This window comes from Ammospiza nelsoni, chromosome 8 (genome assembly GCF_027579445.1).
Source record: "Ammospiza nelsoni isolate bAmmNel1 chromosome 8, bAmmNel1.pri, whole genome shotgun sequence".
Taxonomy (NCBI): domain Eukaryota; kingdom Metazoa; phylum Chordata; class Aves; order Passeriformes; family Passerellidae; genus Ammospiza; species Ammospiza nelsoni.
Genome location: NC_080640.1, coordinates 13,505,617 through 13,526,524, shown reverse-complemented (window position 1 = coordinate 13,526,524; position 20,908 = coordinate 13,505,617). Strand labels below are relative to the sequence as shown.

At 44.7% G+C, this 20,908-nt stretch overlaps 1 protein-coding gene across 2 annotated transcripts in view; it reads left to right on the top strand.

Moving 5' to 3' along the window:
• Positions 1-20,908, top strand: part of FBXW4 (F-box and WD repeat domain containing 4) — a 59,580-nt gene that overhangs the window by 32,797 nt on the left and 5,875 nt on the right. Inside the window, exon 6 of one of the 2 annotated variants that reach the window (XM_059476831.1) lies at positions 12,888-12,953. The exons of the other annotated variant lie outside the window; for it this stretch is intronic. Coding sequence (XP_059332814.1) covers positions 12,888-12,953 — 66 coding nt within the window. The remainder of the gene's footprint in view (positions 1-12,887; positions 12,954-20,908) is intronic. 2 annotated transcript variants of the gene reach the window in all.

The window sequence follows — 20,908 nt, the reverse complement described above, 5'->3', positions numbered from 1 at the left end:
GGCATTCCTTTGTGTGGTGTTTGACTTAACAAGTTGAAATTGTTCTTTTAATAGCTGTGTTTTTGGATATGACTTCCTAAATTCTCAGAGCACATGGAAATAGGGCAAGCAATGGAAAAGAAAGGAGGAAACTGTGGTTTCACACTCCTGCCCGCAAAGCTGCCTATGCACTTAAAGCTTCACTTCCTTGAAGTGTTAGAGGACTGACTGCCAGCAGGTTGTCCTGCTTCACCTGGACAGGAGCTTATTGAGTGGCAGGAGGCAGTATGGTACTTAATATCCCTTTATCAGATATTTTTTGTCATCAAAGGACGATGTATGTTAGGGAATCCTCTGTTCCATTGCAGACTTGACATGTGTGCCTAAAGAGTCTTTTTCTCAGTCATTTCTAAGGCAATCCTTTCCCTCTTATACCATTTTATGTGTAGTTTTCCCCCAATATACTGACATAAAGCATTGTAATAAATTACTGCTCACCTTCTTTTCCTATCGTTTCCCTATATCTGTGTCATCTGTTTTGCCTGATCACTTTCCTATCTTCATCTGGCTTATCTCAGTTATCAGTGAAATGTAATAATTCTTATCCTGCCTTGCAGCCCAGCCTGATTACATATACTGAAGGTCATAATCTGTGCTGTGAAACTGTACTTTATTGATGTCAGCATGGTTTGAACTCTGGCTTCTGCAAAACTTTTCCAGCGAGTGTTTGGGTGGTTTGGGATCTGTGTGGGAGGTGGCCACTAAACATCTTTATGCCTTAGATGTGTGTTAATCTGTTAATGAAACCTTGTATGCCTTTCTCTGCATGGAGGGCTGGGGCTTTCTGGCCTGACTGCCAGGTTTGATTTCTCACTCTGGTGCTTGCTCACAACCAAGCATGCCCTGAACCTGCAGATGGGGAGGAGGGGTTTTATTCAGGATCTTGGTCGCTTAGGGCTGAAGAGTTGACATGCTCCAAACACATAGTATGAAAACCCTGCAGCAAATCATATTGTGGAGAACTGGGGAGGTGGAAGCTGCCCAGAGCTTTGGGGGCAAATGGATTAAGGTTGTTGCAAGCGTGTCCGTGTCAGGACTGGAGTGATCAGCACAGGAAAGCTCTAGGAGTCATTTCATGGCTGAGTTAAACCCAGATGAGGCTTTGCTTCCCTCCTCCACAGAGCACCTGTGTCTCCATGCCTCAGTGTCCTGGCCCTCTCTGTGTGTAGCATGTGCTCCATATACATGCCTTTCCCCTTTCACCTTTTCTGATCTTTGACTTCTTAAAACCCCCTGAGTATTATTTCCCTCTCCCCTGATGAAGAACTCACTTAGACTTAATTTGTAAATTGCTTGAATATTACAGGGCAGAGGTTTTTGTGATTTGGGTTCTTTCCCCTAAAAGCATGAACAAGTACAGCTCCTGCCTCTGCATGGTATCAAGAAAGAACTGCTGCCCTGTGTGCTAAGATAAGGAAAGTATGTGTTTGACTCCTCTTCTTCCTCACCGTCCTGATTACTTTTTTCAAAGTTCTCCTAAATATTAGAGTTTGAATTTATTATACATGTGTCTGTATGGCAAAAGGAAAAAGACAAAAATAATTTGTGGCTTATGGCACTCGTAAAAGAGATTCCTTCCACCTCCAGTTTTAAACTGAAGCATTCTTGATTTTTAGTTGTTCTGGCAGACCTGAAAGGATTCTCCCTTCCCCCTGACCTCACTGGCATGCATGGATTGCTGCTTATTGAAAAGTAATTTTCTGTCATAGATTCTAATGGAAAAGTTTATATAAAATGTCATTCTATATATATATACATGCATTTTTAAAACAATACTTGTTAACTGAAAACTTTGCCAGTCACATCTGAAAAAATACTAGGATTGGTCTTGGTAGTCCCAGACCTTAAAAAATAGAAAGGTGGTATTTTATAAATAGAAGAGATTTTCTTCTTTTGCATTATGATTCTTTAAGCATTTTCTATACATGAGCAAATATTTAGACGTTTTCCAAAGCAGTGACAGCTGGAATATGAAATCAATTCCACATGTCCTCTTGTAGGGTGTGAGGTTATAAGAAGGAAAAGCCCTGGACCACATAAGGTTTGTGATAAAATGTGAGCAGAGATGACATTACATATCTTTTCCCACTGGTGCAGGGAATGTTCATTCTGTTTTTCTGCACAGGCTTGAAATTGGTCATGGGCCTGCTTTTGTTTATTCTTGGTGTCTGCTGCTCAGATGCTGGCATGGATTTCACAGCAAGCATACTTTGTCCAGAGGTGTCAAAAGTTGTTCTAAGGAAAGGTCTTGAAAATTGATGGGTCAAAGGCACACAGTATCTGCCTGACTTCCTCTATCTGTGACAAGTACTTAAGGCATCTTGGGTGAGGCTGAAATAAATAGGATTGAAATTGAAAAATGATCCTTTCTGGAAGAGTCTTTCATAAAATGTGATAGAAATAGATATGGCCTGAAAAGAAACCAGAATCATGGGGTTGAACCAGGCAATTTGTTTCTCTAGTTTGCAACCTGCTGCAGCATTGTGTCACTGTTGTATTTTAGGCAGCTCAGAAAAGTCTGTGCCCTGGGGGTTGTGCTGCCTGCCTGCTCCCTCCCTTCAATTGGAGTCCCTGAGGGTCTCCTTTCCTTGTTGTCAGGATTGTTGTAATTGCATCATCTCCTAGGGCTTGCTCGGCACTCCAGTGTAACCTGTCCTTTGATAATAGTGGCATCTTTTCACTTCCCTGCTGGGTCTTCACCTGGTCTTCATTGCAGAATCAGGACCAAGCTTTTAGATTATGACAATTCTTGCTTTCTGGTAGCATATTGCAATCATAAGAGACACAAGGTGAAGTTTTTAAAACTTTAAAATCAAACAAAAAATCCCCCAGACCCCATTGCACTGAAGCTGTGATGATTAATCCAGCTGAGCAGCAGCTTTAACTTGTCTACAAGACCTGACAAGTCAGGACAAGCATTTCTATCCTGAAGGCAATGGTGATAATTCAAAAAAAGTGTAGATGCTAACAAGTTCTGAGGATCAGCAGAGGCAGCCTGCCATACACAGGATGCCGGTTTCTGGTTTGTGGGACATCTGACATCAGTCTGATTTAACACAGGAGTGATACACTCGTGGCCAGGTTTTTTGAACCCACGTGGAACAGGTTTCCTGGTAGTTTTTTACAAAACCAAAGCCTTGTAGCAGAGAGACACAAGTGAAGTCCCACTTTGAAAAACAGTTTTGGTTTGCTAATGGGAGATGCCTCAGCAAAAAGAGAACCTGGAGCCTTTTTTGCTGTCCTTCTGGTTATGGTTGTTGCCTGACTTTTGGAGCAGATGCTGGAGGAATTGACTTACTTTTTGATGATTTTTCTCAGCAATAGAAGTCCTCACTCTGTCCTTCTCACAGTTCCTGCTATCCTATTCGGGACCTGCACTGGCCAGCTTATTCTCCCTGGGTCTGTTGCCTTTCCAAATCTCAGTGTGAGGGTACTAGACTAGAAATCCTGTCCTGGGAGGATAGGCTGCACCAGGCCTTCAAGAATGTGTCATGCATCGCACCCCTTCACATGCTTCTGTTGTGCATCGCTGGATCTCTTTTCTCCTTTGCTGCTTTTTGGCATCCTGCACTGGCCTGTTGCACGGGCTGGGGGAAGGATGCCCTGGGCTGTGTGTCCCAGTGCTGGCCATGCCCCAGCTGTGCCAGGCGCAGTGTCCCGCTCCCACCCCTCCTCTTGCTCAGCCCACATCGGAGCCCCCAGAGCTCTTTGTCTGCCCAGTCCTCCATTCCCACATGGCGCACCCTCCCCAGCAGCCCGCTCCCCATTCAGCAGTTTGGGCTGAAAGAACCTTGGCTAATTACGCCAGGCCGAAAATTACCACTTTGCCTGTTTTCCTGCTGCTGGGCCCATTTGTGTCGGGCCTGTAGTTAGAGGGAACAAAGTCCCCCCCGTGGAGCCAGGCAGGCCCCAAGTGTGAAGCTACAGGTACGAGCAAGAGGGGAATGAAGGGAATAATTACCAGCTTCTCCAGGTGAAAGCCCCGTTAAAACTTCAATAAGCCAATTAGGGGCCAGGGTGTGTGTGTGGGGAGAGTCTCCCCCACCTATAACTGATTCCCACCAGGCAATTAACAGAAATAATTTCACGGAGAGGAGGATAAGAAATGGCTCTTAGAAATTGTCTTGAGTTGGGGGGGCCTGAAACAGCACGACTGCTGCAGTGGTCCTCATGTACTCCAGCCTCCCTGCTCACTGTGTGGCCTGAAAATGTTGGTGGGGCTAGGAGGAGAGGGAGGAGGGAGGGAAAATGGCAAAGAAAAAGGAATCGCTGGAGCTTTACACCTGGGCAGGCTTTGAGGAAGTGAGGGCTGGAGTTCAGAGCTTCTTGTAAGGCTGTGTGTGGGCCCAGAGCCCCAAGCTCAAGGGGGCTGCTGGGTCTGGGAGGGATTGAGCTCAGGGTGTCTTCCCCATGGGGGCGAGGGGGAAGGATATGAGTACTGACCAGAGTAGAGAGAGGAAATGTGATGGGTGTGAGGGCTGGAAGTGGGTAAGCAGGTTGGTAAGAACTGAGTGCCAGGCCCTCAGAGATCTACCCAAGGTGCATGATGGTCTGTAGGTACAAATGGTGTCCAGTGTCTAATACTGTGCATGTATCTCATCCAGGGATCATGTTTTTCTGCTCCTCAGTCAGCAGCTCCACCTGTTCCTTCCTTTCAATTCATTCAAAAAAACCCAGGGAATTTTCTCAAGATAGGGATTTTATCTTGCAATTCCCATGTACTGTATTGCAGATGGCGTGTGCAGCAGTTGGAGGTAGAGCTTGCTGTCTGGTGGGTACCTCTCAGGAGTCTTGCCCATTGGTATTTGAAAGGCTGCTCTGGGGAGTAGAGCAAGAGTAGAGCATAGGATGAAGTTGCTACAGATGGCTGAGATTTCTGTAGTGATGTTGGAAGAGACAATGCTTTGTGTGAGTAAGGAAGTTGAGACACCAGATGTGGTTATTTCACCCGCACTTGAAAAAGAAACAAAAAACCCAAATAAACCTTAAACTCCTCAAAACACAAATGTACCTTAGTAGCCACTTTCTTTGAATTTCTAATGTTATAGCTTCTGAGCATTAAATATTTTCTTTGAGATTTTGTTCTGATTACTGATAAGCTGATGTAACTGTGCTGTAGTGGTGTTAATTCCCTAGTCTCAAACTGACCTGAAAGTCTCTAGATTTTGTCCTTTTTCTTCTTTTTTTTCTCCCCTTCTCTTTTTTCACAGAAAGCTCTCTGTTGTAGGAATAGAGAGCTGTATCTCTTGCACAGCCCAGATTTTAGACTCAGAAGTGATTTCTCAGTTGAGTCGTGTTTCTTTGTTATTCAGCTTCTAAGATGTAACCCCAGTGGTTGCCTGCAGAGAGCTCTGCTCACAGAAAGGCCTGGTAGGCATGCACAGACAAATCAGTTTTGGTACAAGTTATTCAGATCAGTGCCTGAATTATGTTCTGGATTAAATTTCTGTTATGGCTAAGGAGTCTCTTTTTTCCTGTAATCACAGTAATAACTTGAGCATCATTTGGGATTTAAATTTGGTCTCGAGTGATAAGGAGTTTCTGTACAAAGACCTCTGCACGAACAACTACTCCATGCCTGGCAAGCCCAGAGGTTTGGGAAATGAGGAAAGATAAAGATTGTTAGACATAGCATGTAAATATGTACTTTGCATTTTTAAAAATAGATTTTCAAGACTTTTAATAAAAGAGCAGGTTGATGTCAAATACTTGTAGCTACAAAAGCAGTTCTGTTTGAAGTTCTGAAAAATGACAGCAGCATTGTGAAAAGCACTGTTCAAATATTCCTCTTGTACAAGAACACTCCAGATCCTAAATCAACTCTTATAGAGCTAATCTGAATGTAGTCCTCTTTTGAACATTTGTTTCTTCCTAAAAGTGTGTGTCATGTGGAGTAGTGGGGAAAGCATTGATATTTAGATGTGAACATGCCTAGGAACATCAGGACTGTTTTGTGGATTGAATCACTAGTTTCTAACCAAGGGTATTTTCCATTCAATACTGTAGTGTGGAAGAGTGTGCATGTGTTTGTCCTGTCTGGAATCTTTGTCTTTATGTCATTGAGCTCAGTTTTTTTCCAGAAATGAGGATTGTGCTCTCTGTCTGGTGGCTTGTTTTCACAGAACTTACCTGCTGCAGGGCTGCTGAAGGGACACTGATCAAGGTTGCAGGTAACTTGGGCACAGAGTATGGGGTGAAACTGCAAAGAAGTGAAGGCAGGATGGAGGTGTCTAGGTTGGACATCTGCTAAAGCAGCTTGCTAGAGTAGGCGTGATCTGTCTACCATGCCAGGAATTGGGCTTATGTGAATAAGAAAAGCTTTTTTTGCTCTTCAGCCTGAGTATCTCTGAAGTCTGGAGGAAGACATGAAGTTAGAGGCCAAGGAGGGAGGTTGGAGAGGTGAAGCTGATTTTCCCTCTGTCATGAGGCATGAAGTGTATGAGATGGGAGGAAGTGACATGAGCATTTCTTCTATCTCGTGAGCTGGAGTTCTGCCTCAGAGGTGACTTCATATTTCAATCCAGCATCTCTACAGTGCCCTTCAGGACAAAATGTAAATGCTGTCTTTTTGGGACCACTTTTCAGTGGTCCACTTGAGGTGGCATGTGAATGAGTTATTAGTGCATCTGTTCATACATGTGTCATTGGTGCTCCTTGCAAGAGCACAAGATTTCTTCTTGGGGAAGTAGTGGTTGTCAGTGTTGCAGGGTTCATGGTCTTCTCTATGCATTTTGTTTTCTCTCTGTGCTGAGTCCATGGTGGGGTGTGGCAGAGCTCTTCTGTACCTTCTCTGTGTGACATTTATGAGGTATATCAGGAGCATAATTTAACTCTGAGTTGACTGGTGCCTTGGGGGATGCTGTAGCATGCACGTGAGCTCAAAGAAGCAGCAGCAAACCTGCCAGAGCTTTCCAGTCTGTTTCTGGAACAAGCCTGGCTATTTGCCTTCAGCTGCTGGGTCTTTTCGGTAAGGTTATTCAACAAAGGTGAGGCTGTGCTGCAGTGGGTATCTTCTGCTTGCTCAGGGTGAGCTTTAGGTGCTGTCTTACCTGTTGATTTTTGTTGAATTTATGGTTACAGAATGTTAACATATAATCCAGCTGGCTTGACTTCTGAGATACTGAAGATGCTTGGTTCAGGTCTCTGGTCATCCTGTGAGAAGTACAAAGTACAGCTAAAGGAACTGGTCTGGGACAGTGAAGGGGCAACACCAGCCCAGCATGACCACCCAGTCCTGGGTTTGTCCAGCATTGCCTGAATCTAAGGCAGATGGGATTTCTTGCATATTTGTGGTACCTGCTTGCTCATAAAGAAGTTGCTAAACTGATGCTGTGCTATTTTTTTTTTCTCCTTGCAAATTAAATGCCCCTGCAGAAGGAGCACTTGCTCCCCTGCACTCTGTCTCTCCCACTTTGTGTGGATCTGGTCTGTTGGAGAAGTCTCATGCTGGAGGTGGCAAAACTCCCTGTGCAGGGTTTCTGACCTCCTCCTCTCCCCTTCACAATGTTGTTACTGTTGCATCTGCTCTTCAGCAGGGACTCCATCAAGTTTGTGTGACCTTAGCACTGTATTCATGCCGGAGGAGTTACCTTTCATAATGATGTCAACTGATGAGGCTGGCGGGATGGTGGCGGCCGCGATAAGACATGACATGTTCTAATGATTCGCCTTAGCGAGCTGAGTGTGTGTGTTGGGGGGCACAGAGGGGCTTGGAGAGGGGAGGTGGGGGCCCCACAGGTGCCGACAAAGACTTTGACCTTTGCTGCTATAATATCAGTGTTTCACAGGCAGGGCGGTTCGGTAACCCACTTTCAGCCCATCAAAAATTGATTTAATTGCAATTTTTTCCCCCAATTAGGAGCACTGGAGCTTAACTAATTGGAGTAATAGAGAGTAATAAGGCTCTGATAAAAAGCCTTCCTCTGCCTCCTTTGTATCTTGTGTCATTGCCTGTCAGAGGTCAGAGAGCTTGCATATTCTATTAGGCAGAGTTGCCTTCATTTGTACAAATTAGTTTACCCAACAGTAATTAAAATGCCAGTGCGGGTCGGGGAGAGCTGAATACAATTGATGGGCACGTTGGTGAAGGATTTGACAGCTCCGGTGGCCTCCCTTGCCAAAGCGTGTCAGGGCTGAATCAAAGGCTACACAAACCCACAGACCCGTGCGTTTAACCCGCGGCACCATCGGCACCAACTGCTCTCTCTCTTCTCCTATCTCCCTTTTGGACTTGCTTTCTCTTCTCCTTCTTTTCTCATCTCACTTGAGACTTTTTAAAGTAGATGTTTCCCATCTTTGAGCTGTCCTTTCTGTTGATTGCTTCCATAATACTGCTACCAACTGCCCCATCCTGTCTCCCTTGGTTCTCCCCCTTTTCTCCCCCCACCTTCCACATTCCCAGCTGCAGGGCTCTGTCAAGTAATAACTTCTTTGTTTCCCAGTCCAGTGAATCTCCATATATAATAGTTTCCAAAATGGAACAACGATGTCCAATTCCAGGGGGCGGGGGAGAGCGCCAGGAGGAAGGAATGGGCTCTTGCACGTGTCAAGCAGATTCTGGATTTGAAATCCCTGAAGAGCAGAATAGAACTAGAGAAGCAATCTGTTTACAGTACAGGGAAGGGCACAAGCCTGGGGCACAGAGATGTATTGAGATGGGAAATGACCTGTTTTACCCAGGTTCCTTCAATGACTTTGCATTGCAGGATTCCCAGCTCAAGCAGGACCCACTCTGGAGGCTGAGTTGATCGTGGGGAAAATATGTGTGGTTCAATGTGACTTGTGTTCCTGGAGCTGATACTGCTTCCAAGCCTCAAGATAAACAGCTTCTTTCCAAAAGGACTAATGGGCATCTATCTCTGTTCCTCTGGTTTGTTCACATCTGGCAATGGTCTGGCCAGGATGGGGTAAAGAGGGATGCTACATGAGTCAAACTGTAGTTGGCACCTTGGGAGCAGCTATGGGATTATTGCAGCTGGAGTGTAGCCAGAGCACTACTGTTGTTGCCAGAAATGCCATGGGATCTTCAACAACCACAGTTCAGTCAGATGGAGAGTTCTTGTGTTTCTTCCAACAGCACTGCCAGGATGTGTGCTCTCTTTCATTTCCTGGCCCAGCTTCTGTTGTGGGGGAATGATGTGTAATGAACGTCTCTTCTGCAGCAGAGAGAAGGTCTGGCTTCTGGAGAGGCAGGCTCTTGGTTGTTCTGGTTTTTTTTTTTTTTTTCTTTTTCCCTCTTGTTTATTCCTCTCCTCTCTGTCAGTAGGGAGTTTCAAATAAAAAAAGAGGGCATCAAAGTATCAGATGAGTTGGAAGATTCCTTGTGTTGGACAACAAAAATATGCTGTTTATGAAGTATGTGTATCTCAATGCTGTGCAAAATTCTTGCCTTTCTGGTTTGGTTTTTGGCTTGGTTTTAGTTCCGAGATGATCCCTGTGAGGACAACATGCCCTGTTATGGAAGACCTAGATTGGTGCTTTTTTTCCCCTTAGAAGGGCCTATTAGGGGGAGCTTGTATTTGTGGTAGCCAGCAGCTTTCAAAGGACAGAAGGAAGCGTAGTGGGGAAGGGGCTTTACATCTCCAAGGCCATCTGGAGACTGGCCATAGCAGTTTTTACTGTGGATGTAGATGCATCTGCTCAGAGTCAGTGCACATCAGCGTGTTGTATATACTTCAGGTAGATGAGTCATGCCTGCATTAATATATTTAGGGTATCCTGTACTTCTCTCTTCCCAATCTAGTCTCTCCTCAGTCTTGCTGTAGAATGTAATGTGGCAAAATGAATGATACTCTATAAGCTAATAACTCAGCTTCAGTCATTTCTCTTGGGCAGCTGGCAACAATGGTTGTGAAAAAGCTGCACTTTTCTAAGTTGAAGTGTTTTCTTATGTGTGCTCTGTGCTCTCTAAGACAAAAGAGCCTTGTTGAAGATAGAAAAGAAGCAAGCCTGATAGAAGGCTTCAGCCTGATCTTCCACACTAAATGAGGTTTCAGAAGTTTTGGAGCCAAGCTTTACATGCTTTCCTCCAATCTGCATGTTGGTTTAGACATAGGAGAGCTGACTTCTGTTGCTCTTTTGCCTGAAGTAAAACTGTCACCTGTGAGAGGCTCCCAGTTATGAGACACCTGAGGCTTCAAGGTGTGTGCCTGCAGATCAGACTCAAGGTGAGGGGCCCTGTATCGTGCCCTAGAATCCAGACTTTAAGGTCAGTTCACTCTCAGACTTCAATAATTTCTTATTGGTACCTCTTCTTGTGCACGTTGTCTTGTGAATGCTGCATTCTAATGCTGCAGTGAAGGTGGCCTGCTCTTGTGGGAGAAGTCTTATCTTTGCTTGCTAATGGGCTCAGGCTGTTAAAGATAAGGCCTGCAAACCTGATCCCACTGAAGTATGAGACAAAATTCCTGTTGACTGAATGGAGTCAGCTTTACCCAGAAGAGACTTGTTTGTGGCCCTGAGGCCTGTATTCGATGCTGGAGAAAAATCTCTTTATCTAATGCTTTTTTCTCTCTCTTTTTTTTTTTTTGTTTTTCTTTTTCTCTCTGAGGAGTGGGGGGTAAGGACCAAGGAGGGAGAGCTGAAGTCCAGAACTGACAGCATGAGGGAGGATTAAACCTAGCTGTTCCTCCCACCTTTTTCTCCCTGTTGGTGTGCCTCCATGGTAATTTAGACCTGTGGCAACCATCAAAGCCTTGTGCATACCTTCTGCACAAAGGGATCTGTCTCCCACGTGAGAGCGTTCTCTGCTGGGACAGAGTCAGTTTGTCCCCCAAAAGAAAATTCTTAAGCACCCAATTGCCTGCTTGACTGACTCCCTGACTGCTATTGTGTTTCTAACCACAGTAATTGACTTTAGTAGTTATTAATGGATTATGGCTGGGGAGGGGTGACAAAACCCAACGCCTAGCTTTGTAGCTGGGGGACCTCCTGACCAAAGTGCTGCTTTCCAGACATGGGGCTTGACCGACAAGCTGCCAAAGCGGGTGTCTTTTGCTTGTTTTCCTCTGAGGTGGGTGCCATTGGCAAAAGAGAAATGTTCGCTCCTGTCCTGGACTATGGTGGAGAGAAGGTAGGCATTGAGCAGAAACCATGTTTCCAAAGATGAAATGCCGCACACTTTCTTAATTGATCATGGTAGCTGCTGCACAGCAACAGGAATTGGATTTTCCATAGACTCTCAGACTTTGGTCAGGGACTTACATGGAGAAGAGGAATGTGAGCACTCTGCAGCACCTGGCTGTAGGGACAGCCCAGTGCTACAGGTGCTTTGGCTGATTGCATGTGCACTGCCAATGAACCTGGAATTTTGCATGTAAGACATCCTGGTTGGAGACACTTTGAAATAGCTCTAGTTCTGCAGGCCTTTTCTAGCCTAAAGGGCAGCTAAGCTCACAGAACTTGTGGACACCTCCATGGTGTGGTTAGATGGTTTGATGTTATCTGCTTGCCTCTTTTGCAGAGTGTTTTATCAGTGCTGCTTTGGCCTTATTGTTTGGAGAAACCAGTTGCTCAGCTAAACCACAGAGAAAGGAGTAGGAGGAGTCCTGAGTTCCAGTCTTGCTTCCATCTGGTCCTTCTCTGGCTTTGATTGAGTTAAGCCTGTGTTCACCACTTGGCTGCTGAGTGCTTTCTTGCAGCAGCAGTAGTGCTTCTCACAGAAGTCAAGGCTGCTGCAAGAATCCATTCCTGGTACAAAAGAAGCTTGCAGACACCTTGACTACCAAAGAAAGAATACTGTAGGGGATCAAAGAAATGTTAAAAACTACTCTAACTGCTATTTTTATAGACATGACATTGTTTTCTTATTTTGCTTTCATGTTTCAGCTGTTAGCTCTGTATCATACTGCAAAAGTTCTTTAGGCAAAGCATTGAAATGGCTTTTATTTAAAGCAGGTTCCATTTCCTGTGTTCATGCTATCCTTGTTGCATTGACTTAAACGTAGTTTTGGCATTTTATTCTCAGTAGCTGCAATAAATATGGCTTTGTGAGAGGTAATTTGTAACTTACTTAGAAATCCTTGGATGAGCTGCTTCCTCTTATTTGGACTGAGAATGGCCAGCTGGCACAAACAAGCAGTGTGGTTTGGAGAGCACAGCACCCATGTTCCTCACGCTTGATTTTAAGGATTTGTTCTGTCTTATGAACTAGTATGAGGCCAGTGGGTGTCAGGTGACCTCTGGAGCCAGCATGTGCAGCAGGGATGTAACATTGCCAAGACGACTTTGGAATGGGCCCTGCTGGAGGGTGTAAATGGAGCCAAATATTGCTGCCTCTTACAGAGTGTCTGAGCACTTGGGAGGGCAACCTGATCCAGCTTTGAAATTGGCTCTGCTTTGAGCAGGCTGGACCAGAGACCTCTATTCTGTGATTCTTTAGGCCTGTGATGCTGCAGCCAGTTCATGATTGCACTCAGAAGTTGCCAACAAGCAGAAGTGAGACATGAAGTAGGAAATAACAGTAAATTTTCCATGGGGTCTTTCTGCAGCTTACAGCACTGACTGTATATGAAACATGCTAAGTACTGTACTGACCCACTTGAAAATGTTGTTTACAGATGTTCCTGTTTATGTTTTCCCTTTGTATTTACAAATACATTTTATGTCCTGCGAATTCTCTGCAGTTGTGACCTCCTGCATCTGGGAAGCTCAGCTAGTGAGAGTCCTTTGGCAGCTCTCCCTTTGCTGCTGCCTGTCCCTTGTGAAATATGGTGGCACATGCTGAAATAATCTTGAACCAGAATTCAATTCTGTCTTGTAATCTGTTTTCTGTCTTGCTCATGCACTTTATTCAGAACATGAGGATTAGTAAGTGTTTTTTGTTTGTTTCTTTGTTTTTTTTTTAACAGCTCATTTGTGACAGGGACAGCCTGCTGTGGACACATCTCACCTCTGAGAATCTGGGACCTTGAGAGGTGAGTGAGCTTCCAGGTTACAGGGAGGGACTTGACAAGAAAAGTGAATATCAATGCAATATTGTAAATGCTGCAAAAGGGTATTATTCATGTTGTCAATGGAGGCAAGGGATGATAGAAGATGAGATGTGTTGAGGAGTGGGGGACAAAGCAAACTGGTGTGGAAAGGGGTATGTGGGGGGTGGTTCTGGTTCAGTAACTTGGCTTTTCTTCTCAGCTTTTCCAGTTGATGGCACAGCCATCCTGGTTTCTTCCCATTACCTGTATACAGTCAAAATATACCCATTACACCCTCCTTTTCATCTGTCTCTGTTGATGCCTCAGCCAGAGGAGATGAGGAAGGTGATCCTTATCCTCCCATTCACCCATTTCTCTTTGGTACTGGGAAGCCAGAGGCAAACACAGGCTCTGAAGTCACCTTGTCCTGCCTGGCAATTCCAGTAGCTCAGAGAGGTGATGTGTGGCAACAGGTTATCTATGGAAGTGACTTAGGCTCGTTGTCTTCTCTTTATCCTAATGAGCACTGAGGAAGTTAATTGCTGTGGCCTCTGATTTGGGGTCTTTGAGTAGTTCCTGTTTGGTGAAGGTGCTGACCTTAGCAACTGGGGAAATGTTCTCAAATCTTGATGTGAGAACTCAGCTGCTGACAAATTTGAAACTCTCAGCCTGAGGGTCTTAGTGTAGTGATGGACAGATAGCAAATATTTCACAGGATTATTGGAATGGCAGCCCTGCCTTCCAGGACCAGGACACTCTGGGTAGGAGTGGCATGGCCCAGATTATCCAAAGGAGTGCTGTCAGAAGTGAGGTGAGCAATGGCAGAAGGGGCCTGAGGGATATCAGTAGAGCTGTATTTGGGGAAAGGGGATGGAGGAGGATTGGTGTGGGCACAGGGTAGGTCTGAGACCAGTTACCTTCTAATCTATAGTTTAAATAGTTTAGATTGTTTAAGTCAACTCTATCAAATACAAATTTAAACCAGCAGTTTTTTTTTCTCTGAAGTAACAAAAATACTTTCCAACAATGCATCCTACAAGGTCAAGCTGGAGCAGGAAAGAACTCCAGTGCATTAGTTATGGTGCATGTTTCTTAGTGATCCATCCAGTGGTGCCTTTGGAGTACCCCAGAAGGATACAGGCTGTACTGTGATACCCCTGCCCATCAAGTCTTCTGGCTGTTCTTGAATAGAGGCATCTGACAGGGGTGAGGAGATGGGTAACCCTCTCCCCCCTGCCCCAACCTTTCTGACAGCCTTTCCCAAGGAAGCCTGAAGAGATAATAAAGCTGTGTAGAAAATAGGATTAAGGTAATGAACAAGCACAGCGGAGTTTGATCTTTCAATAACGTAAAAGCCTGAGTGACAGGCAAATAAAAAAGCCAAGGCAACCTAGGCCACTGGGCCTCTGTTGAAATGGCTAGAGTGTCAAACTTATTCTTCCCTCTTCACCTGTCACAGCTGGAATGCACCATGCCACTGGGTCTTTTCCTCTGCAGGGACCTGTGTGTGAGCTGGTAGACTCGTCAGCATGTGCAGGGTGGGAGGCTGAGTAGAAAGCATGGCTGGGACTCTAGCATGTGAAGCTTGATGTTATTATTCATAGAAAGGGAGTACAGAGCTATCCTTCCAGGTCTTGACTCTCCATAAACTGTTCATCTTCCCAGCAGAGCTTTGGATCCATCTTCAAAGGCTCCAGTGACTGCCAGAAGGGATCTTGTAGGGAATGCTTCTGTTCCTTTTAGGCTTTTGAATGTTGTCTCCCTGATCAGACTCCAGGATTGAGAGTGTGGCATGAAAACTTAAAATCTTAGAGCCACCTAGGACTTAAAAACTCCTCCTGAGCTTAATGTGTCCTGATAACATCTGGCAGTCAGAACCAGGGCCTTTTGAGTTCACTGCTTACCCTTTTCTTGTGGCCACAAAAGGGCCCAGAGGCTGCCCCGAAGAGGCTGAACATGGCAAGGATGTCTAAGAACAGAATCCAGGTAATTTCTGTCAAAAAAAAAAAAATTGGGAAGGGTAGAATGATGCATAAGATGTGTTCTGGAAAACCAGAGGATCCTTAGCACCACTGAGGTGTTTAGTGCTGTCCAGGATCAGCTACTTCAGTTAGGGGAGTTTTCTTTGCATCAGAGGGGTGAGTAAGTAACAGTACAACAGTTTCTGTGCCATTCTCTTCCATTGGGGTAGGTGGTCTTTTTACCCAACAGCTGAGATCTGGAACGTGCTACAAAAGGATTTAAAGCTTAAATAACCTTTTGTGTACTGATCATCTTAGTTCCAGGCCAGATAAGTCCTTGGCTGGTGCTTGTCACTGTTGGTCATGGTATGTTTTGTATTTATGACCTTCGCTGTTCCCTGACCCTGGGGCAGCCATTCTCATCCCTCCAAGAGGAAGGGGATAATGTCTTCACCTGTAAATATGTCTTGTGCTTTGAAAAGAGCTTGACTGCTTTTGGTGCAGAGGAAATTTTTAGTGGGGAAAGGAAACACCTCTTGCTGCATCCCGCTCCCACAACTGTCTTTCATTTCTGTCTCTGCTGAGATGATGGCGTTGGATCAAAGCCACAACAGGCAGCAACAAGCAATTGTCAAGGGAGTCTAAAGCAGGGAAATGACTGCATAATGCCAAAACACTGTCTCTGATGGCTGAAATTCCAGCTGCTGCTACACCTGGCCCTGTCTCCTGTAATGAAGGAGGATTTAGATTTTTTTCATATGCTTTTGAAGCTGGCTAGCTGCACTTGTGGAGGACATCTCTCACCCCTCACATGCTACCCTGTGCCATCTGATTGCTTTTAGATGTGGGGAAGTTGCTGTGCACTAATTCCCACTCTGGATCAAGGTGTGTGTATGTAAAAGCAGCTGTAAGTTCAGTGATTAGAGGCCTGCAAGGGGAACAGTGAGCGATATGGGGCACACGATACTAACCTGTGTCCTTGCATCAAGGATCAGAACTTGCTGACTCCTTGTCCTCTTCCAAGTACCCTTGTCCTTCCTTTAGTGAAGGATATGATGGCAGCTGCCCCTCTTGCAGGTCAGGTTCCTCTGCTCACTTCTGCCTTTCTCTATTCAGACCGTCCTGTCTTGTTTGCCAGTGTGAGTGTGTGGCTCAACAGAACAGCCACTTAATGGCAAGCAAGAGAAAAGGAAACCTTATTCAGATCCTCCTCCTCTTTTTTCTTCTTTCTATTGCCTTTGGGAGTTTAAACTCCTTGGAAGATGAGGGTCATGCACCACTGACAGCTCCAAGGCCAGCATTTGTCATTTGCCTGCAGAGAACTGTTGCTTCCCATGTTATTGGGGTGGTCTTGCATGTCATTAAGTGACAAATGCTCCTGTCTCAAGGATGCTTCTCCGTAAGATAGAATAATCCATAGGTCTCTTTGCAGCAGCTCTTGGAGTTATTCTGCAAAGCTTGATATTTGAAATGGACCAGTGATCTGTCTTACATGGTAGTCTTCATGCTATAAACACTTTAAATGCACAAATCCTACAGTGTTCTTTCCTGTGACATGACATGCTGCAGGGCACAAGAGCTCTGAAAACAACCAAAGTTAGCTGTGCCCTGCAAGCCACCCAGATCCTCTGCCTTTTAAATAGCCAGTCTTTGTCCAACTCCTCCCCCCTTTTGAAGGTATTTTTGGCAGAGTGGGGATTTTGTTTGTTTGTTTTCTGTGTTTTTTTTTTTTTTTTTTTTTTTTTTTTTAAGAACCCTCTAATTTCTTGTTCGGTTTTTCTCCTGCTCCTGAGCCCTTTGAAAGTAGCTTTATGCCGTCACTGACACCAAACTGACACTTTGCGTTTCCCCACTTCTTATCCCTTTATGGCAACAGATGTTGAAATTTTGTATCCCTTTTATCTGTCCCTCTTTGCCCTCTTCCTGTAATTAGGTTTCCCTTGTTAGCAGTACAAAGTGGCCCGGTTTGCTGCCTGGCCTTTTGAGCCATTGTGTCAGAGCACATTTTTTTCCTCCTCTTTCGGAAGAGTTCCTTCCCCCTTAAGTAATAGGCAGGGTGTGGGCCAGAGCTGAGGCTTTTTCTTGTTTCTTTGTTCTCCATTTATCTCTGCCACCTTTTTCAAAGAGATGAAGAAAAAAATAGTGCATGGAAGGGGAAGATACAGAGTTGCATTTCTTGACTGTCAGGCCCCCCTGCTCTTCAGGTGTTCAAGGCAGGTGCCTTTGATGTCTGCAGCTTTTGGGGAGGTGGGAGGTAGAGGATTCATGAGAGGGACTTGGGAGTGGAGGAGAAGGGAGATTCAGGTGTATGGATGGTGCCCTCAGCAGAGGGTTGGGAAGGAGTCTGAGGTAGCCAGGCAGCTGCTGAGCAGGTTACTAATCTGTTCTGCCTGTAGTGTTGTTGCACTCTGCCCTTTCTTTCCAAGAGCCAGCATGAGTGTTACCATCTTTAAGCAGCTGGCTGAAGTTTGCTAATGTGCTGCTGCTGTGTTTCTAGTGTGTGTTTCCATGGGTCCATTGCTAGGTTACATCTGTCTGGGCCGTGGAGGGGGCAAGAATGAGTTGCTGTCTTTTCAACTTTTAGCTTATGTTGATCTGCATCCATTTCTGTGGCTCTTCAGAGCCCATGGAGTTAAAATTTGTGCTCCCTGTGCTGATCTTAAACAAGTGTAATTGAGAGTTGAAGCATATAGCACTGAACACTATGGTCAGCTGATCACTACTGATGATTTCCTGTTTAAATCCAGTCCTTCTTGACTTTGTCATCTGTTGTGTTCCAGTTTTTTAATTGTGTGGAAGTAGGTGAGTGAAATGAAAATCTGCAGGTCTAGTTCTTGGTTATAAGTCTTGCTGAATGTTTTCAATAGAAGTTTTAAATGTAGAGGCTTGGCTCAAGGCTTCTTAATGTTGTGTTCTAAAATAATTTCTGCAGAAGGGCATTCTCTCCCCAACTTTGAACTCCAAGGTTTATGCAAGTTTGAGACCCTCTAATTTAATCACCAAAGGAGCTGTTGGGTGAAGGAAGCACATATATTCAGAACTGGAGTTGGTAGATCAAAAGGAAAGGTAACTGACTCCAAGAAGTGTGGGGTGTCTCTTTCACCCAGACATTTAAACTGGATTTATCCAGTCACAGAGAAGTGGGTGCATATATCTGATAACAGGAAAGACAAGCAATAGCAAATGTAGCCCTGTCACTGATGCCAGTTTCACAGGATTTGGGGAGCAGCAGAGTTAATGCAGTAGATGTGGAATACCCTTTCCAGCCCTGATTTTCTATAGATTCATATGCCAGGCATTTTTTTTCACCAAGGAAGCTCCTCCAGGTTTTGTGGGAAAGAGGCTTCTTATTCCTTTCAGACTTGCATTTCTTTCTCAGCATCTCTGTCTTGGCTGAATACAGTTTTAAATCACAATGACCAATCCAGACCTTGAGCTCTTGAGTGTTGTTGGAAGCAGGACTCCAGGCCCATGGCCAGCTTGAGCCTGTTATGGAGAAAGCTTGCTGGTGCCAGGAGCCTCTTAAGTCATGGTTCCTTGGATAACTGTCCCTTTTAGAAGACTTTGTTGTGTTCAGAACTCTGTCTCCTGTCTATAATGGATAGTTTCAGTCTTGTCTGTGCAATGTATTCCCATGGTATGCATGTTTTCTCAAAACTGAGGCCTTGTTGTTCTTTACTGCTTTCTGCTTGGGCTTTGATTTTGTGACACTGTGTTTCTGAACTCTCTCACATAAGCTGGGCATCTTCTCCATTCTTTTTGTTAAGAGGGCTCTGATCCATCTTAACCTAAATGTAAAATCATTGTAAGAGGAAGAACATACAGGTGTTTATCCTAAATCCTTTCTTCCCCATGGCAGTCTTGGCCCTGTCCCACTAGAAAGGACCATAAGGCCAGCTCCTGCCTTTTGGATGTGTGCATGTTCAGGGCATGCTGCAGCCTTTGAACTCTTGTTCAGGCATATTTATGACAACTTTACAAGGCCCTGAACAATCAGAGAGCATGGGTGGGGGCTGGACACTCCAAGCACATCAATCAGTTTCATCCCTCTGAGCCAAAGCAAAAGTAATCTTTATTTTTCCCTGGGTTGAGAGAGAATCAACAGAGGCAAGAGAGAAGAATGGGAAGGAGTGAATGAGGAACCCCCTCTGTCACTGGCTAATGGTAGCTCATTTAAACAGATGGCTTTGTTTTGATTTGGACTCTCAATTTTTTTGTCTCCCCAGTAAAGGAGACCTGCAGAGCTCTGTCCAGAAAGGGAGCAATACAGCCGCCTGTTCCCACACAAGTGGGGCGAAAGGCGAGAGGCTTTGAGAATTCCCTGCTTCTTTTCCTCGCCTCCCTCTTTTTCTCTTCCTCCAAGAAATCACAGTTTGAGAATTCCCCCCTACTCCTCCCGTTGGAAAGAAAGACAGAGAAGACATTCTTGACATTCTTTGCAGAGAAAAGGGGTTAAATGTCTGAATTTGGGGGTCACCATGTTATACAAATTGCAATCTAATCGTTTTTACAAGAACACACGTGTGCTAAGAAAAGGAGCCGTGGACAAGAAAGAAAAGGGGATAGACAACCTTTTTTGTCCTATCTTCTTTTTTTTCCCCCCTCAAGGTTTTGGACTATTGTCATGTCCTGTCTCTCTCCCCTCCTCACCCCTGAGAGGGAGAACATTGGTTTTATAGTTAAATTGGTTCGTAAAGCAGAAGGGCTTGCTGCCATTTCTGTTTGTTTTCCCAAATAAAAGCCCCAGCAGGGTCTCTTTTGCACCGTTGTGGCTTTATTTGAAGAAACTGGCTTTTTCCCATAGCCCAGTGTGTCAGTTTATCCTCTGAACTTAACCTTACGGGAACCCGAACAACAAAAACTCACAGGGTCCCAGAGCTGGAAAGGTAAAGAAATTGTATCTTTTTATTGGACCATTTAAAATGTGTGTGGGCCAATTCAGAGAAAGCAGAAGAAAAGAAGGCAAAACTCCCTTTTCTGTCTCTCCTCTCAACACAATCTCAGACCATCGTTGGTGTCTTTCCCCCCTACTGCCTCGAGTCCCTTCAGCTGCACTGAGGAATCAGAGAGAGGCATTTGCCCTGAAAATCACTTGAAACAGCATCTCTGAGCCATTTCACTTGGAGGTGCTCCCTCAAAATTCCCCAATCCAATCCCACACCTCCCTGCAGGAATTAGTAGCCTGGTCTAAATGCAGGGGCAACTTTGGGATAGGATAGAAGAATAACTTTGCTAAGGATCCCTATGTACAATACAGATGTTGTTTGATCAAGCCTTTCCCTTCTTAGCATAAATTGCTGCATCTCCTCAGTGCCTCAGCTGCTATTGCAAAGCACCTAGAAGAACAGCAGCTCAGCTCTTCCCTTTGGTTTTGGTGCACTCTCCTAATTGGGTGACAGAAATTGTGCAAATGCTACACTTGGGATAATTATTTTTAAAAGGATTTTTTTCCTTTTTTGTTGTTTGATACTCAGATCAAATATCCCAGTGTTTGGAACTGAACAGGACTCTTTATACCTTTTTTTTTTTTTTTTTTTAAAGTATATGTTTCCCACCTGTCTTGTTTCAAATAGTTATTTGGGCTGAAATACTGGTTTACAGCTCTCTTTGGTTTCTGAACAGTCATCTGCTTATGTGCAGTAGATTCTCCTCTTTGGTGGATGATCACAGTTCACAGATGAGGATTCCAGAGCAAGTGAATTGTCCTCAGTTTTGCACATCTCTGTTTTCAACAGACGTTCAAAATTCAGCAGTTTCCTAGAGTTTGCATATTTATATAATATCAATTTTAGTAAATTTGGGTCACGAGAAATTGAGGGTAGGGAGAAAAATGTTTTTTCATTCCAGCTTTTGGAGTGTAGTTTCTTGTGCACTGGAGACAGCTGGGCAAGATACTCAGCAAATGGGCAGGTTCCAGGGAGGTAGGTGCAGACTTCTTTTGGACTCTGACTTTGAGAAAGATCTCGGGGAGATCCTGAGCTTTTATGGCCATGCAAA